At 37.3% G+C, this 10,897-nt stretch overlaps 1 protein-coding gene across 1 annotated transcript in view; it reads right to left on the bottom strand.

Annotated features, from left to right (window-relative positions):
• Positions 1-10,897, bottom strand: part of NEB (nebulin) — a 249,118-nt gene that overhangs the window by 12,332 nt on the left and 225,889 nt on the right. The window contains exons 134-139 of the mRNA XM_004375379.2: positions 10,581-10,685; positions 9,930-10,034; positions 9,187-9,279; positions 7,705-7,797; positions 5,043-5,135; positions 1,591-1,683 (exon numbers count right to left, since the gene is read on the bottom strand). Coding sequence (XP_004375436.1) covers positions 1,591-1,683; positions 5,043-5,135; positions 7,705-7,797; positions 9,187-9,279; positions 9,930-10,034; positions 10,581-10,685 — 582 coding nt within the window. The remainder of the gene's footprint in view (positions 1-1,590; positions 1,684-5,042; positions 5,136-7,704; positions 7,798-9,186; positions 9,280-9,929; positions 10,035-10,580; positions 10,686-10,897) is intronic.

Below are 10,897 nucleotides of genomic sequence, written 5' to 3' on the forward strand. Positions count from 1 at the left end.
CATTTGTTGTAAAGTTTTAGTGTGAGTTCAACTTCCTTGTTACAAAATGACACAGTATTCCAAGGAGCCAGGAGTTACATGCGACAAGACTCCACACACTACTCTAATGGAAGCCATTATTGGGAGGGAAAACTTCACCCCTGTAGGGCAGCAAGGACCTCAGCTACCGCGGAGAGGCTATCTGAGTTACCCATGTTATTTTCTCATTTTAAGCACCGTGCCTCCTAGACAATCATGTGGGTATCTGAGATTGTTAGAAATTGATTTTGCTGTTACTCAAGCAAACAAAAAGACTTGTTATTTTTTAAGTGTTTAAAAGCATCAGATGAAATAAAAATCAGAATGAACTGAAATAAAAATTAGAAGTCCCAGTGCTATCACAGAAACGAGAAAGGGTGTCCTTTTGCTAAATGAAATATATTAAAAGCAAAGAAAGGGAAGTAGGTTCAAAAACAAAAACAAAAAGAAGAAGAAAACATGTTAAGAATCAAGTTAATTATGTGGTTAGGTGGCATCTTTTTTTCCCTTTCTTTCCAAAATACCGAGCTAATGTTTTCTTGATTGTGTTTGACTCTCTGCATCTCAGGAGTGATGGGGATTGGAATTCCGGTCCCCAGGTTTTCTTTGTAGAGCACCTGTATGATAAGAAAGCATCCAGAACAAAAAGCAGTCAATCTTTCTCCCTCTTGGGGCAGTTGGGAGTGGAAGGTGAGGGAGGAAGAGAAGTAAGTTAGCGGAAGGGCAATACCATAAGCTTTAAGACCCAACCAGTATGAGCCCAATGACATCCTTAAAAGCAAGGGAATGCAGGAAAGACAGCAACAACTAAGAAATATGAAAAGAAAGTTTTGTTATTGTTTGAACTAATCGCTGTAGTTCCAAGCAAAGAAGATCACCGTGAAAGGGAACAATTAGTCTTCTCCAGCTAGTTAGGAGGGGTAGGGGTGGGGGTGGGGGTGGGGGATTAAAAAGACAAGAGAGAACAAAACTAAGGAAGTTATTTTTGCATTGAAAATGCTATTAATAAACCACAGACGGATATTTGGGGTTTATAAACATTGTATATATGAAGATATATACACACAAATCTTTTGTTGACTTTCAAAAGAAGTCAAAATATTTGATTTTTAGTTTGGGTGAACATATTGGGAAGAATTATTTTTGAGGCAAATGGAGAGCAATGACAGGATGCTAAAAAAAGAAACTACAAAATATTTGTACAGATACCAGTAAAGACAGAGAAGGTTAGTATAGGAAATGAAATGAGGCCAGCAGTCTGAGCTTTGCAGAATATGTTTTTGTAAACTTTATGTTTACGTCAAGTTTGCCAAAGCAGGATATATGTGAATGTTACATTTTTAAGAGCTGAAATATAATATTAAACTTTTTTTTAAAGTTAAATGATTATATTAAAGTTTAATCAAAATAGGGAAAATGATTCATAGGAAACGGCAGCATTAAGTTGCAAACAAGACTTCTGTCAATGTTTTATTTGGTTAAATTGATTAGATTAAAAATTCTAGCCATTAATCTTCTTTTAAAAAATTTTTTTTTCAAGTTAAAGGGATTTTTTTTTTTCCTTTTAAATACCGAGCTAAAGTTTTCTTGATTGTGTTTGACTCTCTCCATCTCTGGAGTGATGGGAATTGGGATCCCTTTCCCGAGGTTTTCTTTATACAACACCTGTATGACAAAAGAAAGCATGCAGGAAAAAAAAAAAAAAAAAAGAGCAGTCAAGACAGCCCCTTCCTCTACCTTGTAGGGAAATCGGTGACCTACAGACATGAAAGACAAGTTCACCAAGTTGACCTCTTTTCAAGAGTAGGTCTGGTTGAGAATAAGTTCCATATTTCCTCAGCTGAAGTGCCAGGGCATTTGATATTCGACTTTTTATTCTAACCCATATATAAACATTTATTTTCTGTGTCAGGAATTGAGGAAAACATCTACAAACAGTTTCATAAAAGTACCAAAATGCCTAGTGTGCAACAGAAAAATTGCTTTTTAAATTGATTGGCAAATATTTATTTTCCCTAGGTAGAATGTTTGTTTTACAGTATAACAGATATTTAAAACCCCAGGCTAAATCTATGCAACTTGGCAAAATTGGTCTTTGTTGAGTAAATCCAAGCTGTAGAGAGGGTCAGTTCTAAAAGTCAATGTTTTAATATGCAGCCCTGTTTATTTCCTGCAGTATCTAAAATGGCTCTACGCACCACTGGACAGTTTGCTTAAATGTAACCTGTGTAAAAATTAACACAAATGGTCACTTGAAAAAAAGAAATCGTCCAGAACCATCAGGATCATTAAAATTTTCACTTAGGTACAAACAATAAAACTCTCACTTTAATATAGAAGAAAATATGGGAAAGTGATTTTTGGAAATGCAAGCCTTTCAAAAAGAGAAATAATAATAATAATTTTTAAAAATAGGGAAAACAGTAAGTAAAACATTCCAAAAGACATTAACTTACATTGAAAATTTAACAAAATTGAAAGGTAGTTAGTAAATAGTAATTAAAAACAAAGGAAAACAAAACAAAAAGACAATGGGACCAAAGAAAGTTACTGACCTAATTATGTGAAAGAATCTCTAACTTTTAGAAAATATTCAACATGACTATTAAAAATCATTTTGGGTCACCCTTTCTACCCCTCCTGCCCCCAAAAAAATCTAGTTAAATTTTACTGCTGACATTTGATTCTCCATCTCAGGCATAAAACAATCTAAAATCCTTATATAGAAGTTTTCACAGACTATTTTGGTGTTACTGAGTTTTTCAACAACAGTAATATTAATAAAAAGAGACTATAACATTAAATGTAAACTCATGGACAGATTTATGTGTTTCAAAAATTCAGAAGGGCTGGATTTCTAGTCATGAAATGACTTGCTTAGAACAAGTTTAAAGGTAAAATTGTTTTGGTTTCAATATTGAATAGGTTTCTTTCTTGGTGCTGCAATTTATCCAGACAAGATCTATGTTAAGGTGACCTCTGTTCCCAAGCAGAGCCACTATTTCTATATGTGCCTTCAAGTACTTCATCTTTTCTTGTAACACTAGCTAATCGAGAAACACCAAATAAAGAGTCCTAAGTAAATAAAACTTCAGTGGTTGTTTTTCTGACTTTTGAAATTAATTAACTTCATAAGTCCCAGCAGAAACGTGAAAGGGGAAAAGAGTAGGAAAGGAACCAATTAAACGTTTTAAGGGACTATTACAGGAAGTATAGGACGTTAGGATCACATGGTAAGGAAAAGGTCTTAAAAACAGAAGGATTCAGGTGGTGAGCTTTTAAAAAAAAAAAGGAATTTGTTAAATTGATTATTTTAAAAGGACTAATAGTGAGAAGCTTTATTTTATGGAAGTTATTGTTATTTTTTTAAATACTGAGTTAAAGGGAGCTTTCTCCCAAATACCGAGCTAAAGTTTTCTTGATTGCGTTTGACTCGCTCCATCTCAGGAGTGACAGGTAAGGGGGTCCCCTTGATCAAGTTCTCTTTGTACAATATCTGTGTGCACAAAATCAACAATCAAATTAACCTGGGCCCATCTTTCAGCTAGACTTAACCTTTACAATAATCTCTAGAAGTATTTTTCTGTTGTTATATAATTTAAAGAAATAGAGCAGCGATAGACTAGCACTGGGCATTTAGCCACACAAAATTTGTGGCTAAGTAGCATTAATACATACATACACAGCTGCTTCTGTAGGGAGGAGTGGATTGGCTTCTCACAAAGAGAGAAATGTTAGGCTATATTTATCAAATAGACTTCAAGTTAATCATGTTGGTAACACTAAATTAGGTAATCAAAATTTTTAAAGAGTCATTTTAGAGTACAAAATAGATATTAATAAATGTTACTAATAAAGATTAAAACCTAAATAAAAACTAGCTTTTCAATGGTCCTAAACATATTCCCCACGAGGAGCTCATTTATATCTTGTAAGATGTACAAAAATATTGCTGAGACCAGTAAATTTGTATTTCTGCATTACTGTGAATCACTATGTCATCTTTTGAATTAAAATGTTTAGGAATCACATTCTTTTAAGAAAAGCTGCCAACACAAAGAATACGTCCAACATAGCAACAGTAAATACAAATAAAATTCCAATTAACATTTTCCTTTTGAAAGGATGTTAGGCTTTACTTTGAATCTGCACCACACCAGTTAGAAGCACCTACTGTTATTAAAGGAAGATTGAATGAAGGAAATCTGAGTATTACAGGTTTTTAAGGGAAGTGATAAATATCTATGTTTTAGGAAAAACACAATTAAAATTTCACACCAGAGCTAAAGTGAAGTCTAAATTAGATTTGAGTTGAAAACTGAGATTAATTATTGGTATCATTATTTTCATTATATGAATTTAGTAATTTTAAAGGTAGAAAAATCATATATTTGTGATGGGTTAAAAATATTATTTTAAATAAGAATTTTTGGCCCCTAAGAAATACCGAGCTAAAGTTCTCTTGATTGCGTTTGACTCTCTCCATCTCTGGAGTGATAGGAGCTGGGGTTCCTGTCCCCAAATTTTCTTTGTACAAAACCTGTGAGATACAAGAAAGTACCCAGAAGACACTCAAAACAAGCACAAAGATTGAAGAAGAAACAAAATTAGGGTAGGGGATGTGAGGAGGGCGTTTTTTAGTAGGGATAATGCTTTTACTTTTTACTTTGCAATTCTAATAATAAACTCTATGATGCTAATTCTGGGAACAAAAAAGTACAACAAAAACCATTGAGTTATAGGATATGAGTATGATGGTGAAGAATCTTGTGTTAATTCTATTTACAGTACCTCAGATCTAAGTATTCACACTTGTCAGTCAAAGAAAACGTTAGCATACAATCGGAAAAGTGAGTCACTTTGTGTAAATCCAGATGGTTTTGGTCAGGTAGGTAATAACACACACACATAAACACACACAGAACTGTTGTTAAGATGTTACTTTTTATAAAAGGATGATGGGTTATTCTGGTAAATTTTTTTTATGGGACATAGAGGTTCTTATTTGATGTATTTGTAAATACCGAGCTAAAGTTCTCTTGATTGCGTCTCACTCTCTGAATCTCTGGAGTGTCAGTGGTTGGAATGCCTGTTCCCAAGTTTTCTTTGTACATAACCTGTAGGAGATAATTAGAACACCCAAAAAGGTAAAATGACCATGGATCCTTTAGATTACATTACAAGTGGGCTATTTGGTGGAAAGCCTTTAGTACCATAAAAACAATCTAGTTTTCAAATATGATACTCGAGGAATAAGGGAAAGAAATGCCATAAATATTCATGTTTTCTCTTTAAAAAGTAGCAGTCTTACTACCTTGAAAACTAGGTCCCAAATTATGCATTTTTTATAGTCAAGAACATTCCGAAAATGTATTAAATGGTGATAATGAATTAAACAATGTGAAAAATCATTTTGTAACACCTAGTCTCAGTGCCTTAAATGTAGCAAGTTCTCAGTAGATTTGTAAATTTGTAAATGAGTTGCTTGGTTTTGAATTTTTCTAGTCACATGATATTCTATTCCTTCAGGGTTGTTGAGAGTTTTCTGTTTACTTTGTATTTTTTGATGAAAATTCCCAACTGGTAGGAATCCTTAATGGGAGAAGATGTAAACAATTTATTTTTTTAGGAGGAGCTCATTCCCTGAAATTTTTACTAGTGATTGCTGGATCATGTAAAGTAATGCTTTCCAAACTGGGGAGTCCCTGTTTTTTAGTGGTAGTATCAAAGGACTGTTGAAAGAAAGGCCTGGTGATCTACTTCTGAAAACCCAGCCATTGAAAACCCTATGGAGCACAGTTTTACTCTGATACACATGGGGTTGTCATGAGTTGGAATTGACTCGATGGCAATTGGTTTGGTGTTCCAGTTTTATCATATGACTGACTGTAAATTTGAATGAAAAGCATAAAGGGCCTTCACTTCTTAAGCCTCTTGCCGCCTTCTCTTCTTCCTCCCCTGTTAATGTTAACAAGAATTTTCAGCCTTCATTCTTTTCAGATGGATGAATTCTATGTTGTATTAGTGAATGGAATGGGGACAGTCACAAAAAAACCTAGGGGTCTGTGTCACAGGTGAATTCCTAAAATCAGTGACAAGTTAATGGCAATATCGTTGTTTTGCTGGTAAATAAATGTTAGGAATCTCTAAAACCCTACCATTTTGGTAACTAAGATGTGCTTCTTTACCCTGAACCCTCTTCCCCCCTCCCCCAGCAAGACCGCAGAAATGATCATAGACAACAACAACAACAAAAATCAGAGAAAGGCAAGAAGGGCTATCAAACACCACAAAGTCACAGGGCAGTTGCTTTCTTGTATTAGTGGACATAAAAGTCTAAGTGAAATTTGTACCACAGAGTATAAGCAGGAAGTGAAAAAGAATGAGATCTGAATAATATGAATGACCAGCAAGAGAAATAGCAAGTATTTTCTAATAGAAATCACATGAGAGTTTGGTTCTCCAGTGACTAGGGGAGTCTGCAAGACCAAGCTCCATCCCTTTTATTGGTCACAAACCATACCCTAAACTTCACATTGTCACTTGCTAGTAGACAATAACTGTTTAGAATCTGCTTGTGGATGGGGAAGAGTGAGGGGCAGAGGCAGGGCTCGCTTAATGGGTCAGGAGAAATGTTTGCTAACCTGAGATTTCAAGTCTGAGCTTTCCCTCCCTTCCCCCCAACACACACGGTGTGCACAGGTGCCTGAAATTCCTGTTAAAGAACAGGCTTAATATATAATATGCCATGTTGGCAGGGAATAGCCAGCACCTTAAATATGTATTGCATTTACAAGAAGGAGAGAGAGCAGAGAATAACCAGTTGCCATCGAGTTGACTCTGACTCATGGTACTCCCTTGTATGTCAGAGTAGAGCTGGGCTCCATGGAGTTTTCAATGACTGATTATTCAGAAAGATCATCAAGCCTTTCTTCCAAGGCACTTCTGGGTGGACTCAAACCCCCAACCTTTCTGCTAGCAGCCAAATATGTTAACCGTTCGCACCACACAAACTCTGAGCAGAAAAAAAAAAGAAAACCAAACCCATTGCCATAGAATCCTTTTGGACTCCTAGCAACTCTATAGGACAGAGTAGAACGGTCCCATAGGGTTTCCAAGGCTGCAATCTTTACAGAAGCAGACTGCCACATCTTTCCTCTGCAGAGCTGCTGGTGGGTTCGAACTGCTGACCATTTGGTTAGCAGTCAGCCGAATGCTTAGCCACGGTACCACCAGGGCTCCTTGAGCAGAAGATACAAGGCAAGAGATCTTGAAATGGAAGGGAAAACACTGCATAGACTTCGTTAAGTTTCTTGTCTACTTTTGCAATCTGCAGTGCCCCCTTCACACAACATCCTTAATCCATTGCTGCTGAGCTGATATCAACTCACAGCAACCCTGTAGGATAGAGTAGAACTGCCCATAGGGTTTCCAAGGCTGTACATTTTTATGGAAGCAGACTGCCACATGTTTCTCCTTCACTGAGCAGCTGGTGGGTTCAAACTGCCAACCTGCTGGTTGGCAGGCAAGCACTTAGGCGAGTGCTTAACCACTGCGCCACCAGGGCTCACAACATCACTAAGGCATGGAAAACCTTTGGTAGGAGGGAGAAGGGATGAAATGGAGCTAGCAGCAACTGGGAGGTGGTCAGTCACACAAATGGAAGCTGAGAATATGGGCCACTACCGAGCTAATGTGCTTCTGTGTCTCCTTGACACGTTTCACTTCAGGCAGGTCAGGAATAGGAGTTCCTTGTCCAATTGTTTCCTTATACTTTACCTGTAGACAGAAAAATAGGAAATAATAGGTATTATTACATGCTAGATAGTTATTCTTCCCAGTATGTATGTGTATCTAATTAGTAGTCCCCCAAGTTTGTGTGTGTGTGTGTGTGTGGTAAAAATATGTATAATAAAACATCTGCCAATTCAACAATTTTTACACGTACAATTCAGTGACATTGATTATGTTCATCATGTGCAACCATCACCACTGTCCTTTTCTGAATTATTCCACCAAGTTTTAAAATCATAGTTTAGAGAACACACACACCCTACATAGTGTGAATGGGGCCAAATTCTGAACTGCCCCATAACATATCCAAGGAGCGGCTGGTGGATTCAACCTTTTGGTTGGCAGCCGAGCTCTTAACCACTGAGCCACCAGGGCTCCAAGGCTGAGTCAGAGGAGAACAAGGATAGCTACACTCTCCCTTGTCTCTGTAGGAGCAGAGGTGGGAGGGCCCATACTTACACTAACCAAAAAAACAAAAGAAAACAAAATCTGTTGCCATCAAGTCAATCTTGACTTATAGTGACCCTGTATTACAGGGTAGTACTGCCCTATAGGATTTTCAAGGCTGTAATCTTTACGGAAGCAGACTGCCACACCTTTCTCTCATGGAGTAGCTGGTGGGTTCATATCCCTGACTTTCAGTTAGCAGCTGATCACAGCCATTATGATACCAGGGCTTCTACACTTGCACTAAAAAAAAAAAAAAACCAAACCCACTGCCATCAAGTCGATTCATGGTGACCCTGTAGGACAGAGTAGAACTTCTCTATAGGGTTTCCAAGGAGCGGCTGGTGGATTTGTACTGCCGACATTTTGGTTAGCAGCCAAACGCTTAACCACTGAGCCACCAAACCAAAAATTAAAAAAAAAAAACCCTTTGCCATAGAGTCAATTCTGACTCTTAGCGATCTTATAGGACAGAGTAGAATGCTCTATAGGGATTCCAAGGAGTGGCTGGTGGATTTGTACTGCTGACCTTTTGGTTAGCAGCCAAATGCTTAACCACTGTGCCACCAGGGCCCCAACTGTGCCACCAGGACTCCCTCGTATTTCCCATATACTCCAATGATTTTATACCCAACAGTTCATTTGACCTAGGACAGATATGTACAGATACAGGTATACAGGAAGACTGATTCTTGGCTCTTTCTAACAGATTCTACTTTCTTAGAATCCTCTGTTTTCTATATCTAAACTCTCCCTCGTGAAAAGTGCTCTGAATATGAGCTGAGTCTCCCCACTGGCACACACCAAGCATCTGTTTTAGCAACGTAAGCTGCTACTGGTGACAAAGGTTTTGAGTGCAGCTCAGACATCAATGTCAATTATCAAAGGAAGCAAGAAAATATTGAAAATTGTCCACCGTGTCTTTACCGAGCTAATCTGGTCCTGAGTTTGCTTCACTCTCATCATCTCAGGAGTCTTTCCAATCGCCGTTCCTGGTGAGACATCCTCTTTATATAAAACCTGGGCATTCAGAATCAGGACAGCATTACACAGAAGGAAGGAAAAACCAGCAATTTCTGGAGAAAGACTAGGAAACATGGCTTCTGTGAAAACAAAAGACGCTTGAGACTGTTCTTAGGCAAGAGCCTGAGCATTACATCTGGTATCTTCTAGGTCAGTATCAGCGACTCAAACGGTAGCTATAACACGAATTGCTTTCCAGATCTTGAGATTTCTTTTAAGGTTATTGTACCATATTAATACAAGGATGAGAAAAATCAGAAAACTTTGATTAAAAAAAAACACTCCCACATGAAACAAAATCCATTAAAGAAATACGAAGTCAGTTATTTTGGGGAGGTATAATAAAAGAAATCATAATGTTAAAAAGAAGTCCATCTTCCTGGAGCAAGACAACACATGTTACTGCACTGGGATTAAAAAGTTAAAAAGAAAGAAAACTTGCTTTGTTAGCAGTTTTAAGTTGTTATTTCAAATGGCCTCTGAAGAGATGATTTTGGAGCAAAGGATGGGAATTTTACAAATAACCACTAGTATTAACTGGGGAGGTTAGATGTTAATTGTCTGAATCACCGCAGGGCTACGGACTTTTAAAGAGGAGAATAGAATTATTAGGTTAGCATTAAATGGAAAATAAACAGTATATATACCGAGCTGAAATTCTTTTGATTTTCTTTAACACGCAGTATTTCTGGTGTGTCTTGAACAACTGTAATTTTTCCTTTACTGTTTTTAAGGTCACACTGGTATTGGAGCTATGAAGAAAGAATAAACAACTTGTTAAGATTTCAGCATTTGATTTATATATTTTTAATCGTCCTATGTTGTACAAAGGAAGTTAAAGCTCCGTGTTTTTTTAAAAAAAGTCTATGCCACACTAATCATGGTCTGATAGCCAAAGAGAAATCGTTTAATAAGAATTTTGTGGAGAAATTAATTTTGAAAGACCCTAAAACTTATAATGTGTCAAATTTGGTTATTTTTAAGGATTCCTTGCCTAGAATTAACTTTAAAAAAAGATAGATTCACCAGTAATGGAGAATGGTGATAGTCAGTGATGGGAAGCCACCGAAAAGAGGACAGATAGGTCGGTCATGCTGTAGTGCAGGGTTGATATATAGGGTGAGCCCAGAGAAGAATTGTGCACACATTTGCAGGGGCATGGATGGGAGAAATGAAGAGCTGCTCCTTGGCACCATTGCAGGGGTGGGATACCCAAGTGTGTGCATCCAGCCATGCCCTCCTTACTCCACCTGATCCCAGGTACAAGTGGCTCTGCATTAGGTTCAATGAAAACTTACAAGGCTGAAGTTCTTTTGGTTCTCCCGGACTCTCTGCATCTCAGGGGTGTCCAAAACAGTCTCATAATATGGCATGGACTTCTCTGCGTCTTCCTTGTACTTTTTCTGGGAACAGATGTCAAGAAATAAGAACGGTGAACACCAAAGATATGGATCAGTGGGACCATCCAGCTCAGCAGATGAAAAGTCCTTTGTATTAAAGAAAACTACAAAACACTACTACAAGAAACCCAAAGTGATCTACATAAATGGAAAAACATACCATGCTCATGGATAGGTAGACTCAACATTGTGAAAATGACAATTCTACCCAAAGC

Source organism: Trichechus manatus, unplaced genomic scaffold (genome assembly GCF_000243295.1).
Source record: "Trichechus manatus latirostris isolate Lorelei unplaced genomic scaffold, TriManLat1.0 scaffold00036, whole genome shotgun sequence".
Classification (NCBI taxonomy): domain Eukaryota; kingdom Metazoa; phylum Chordata; class Mammalia; order Sirenia; family Trichechidae; genus Trichechus; species Trichechus manatus.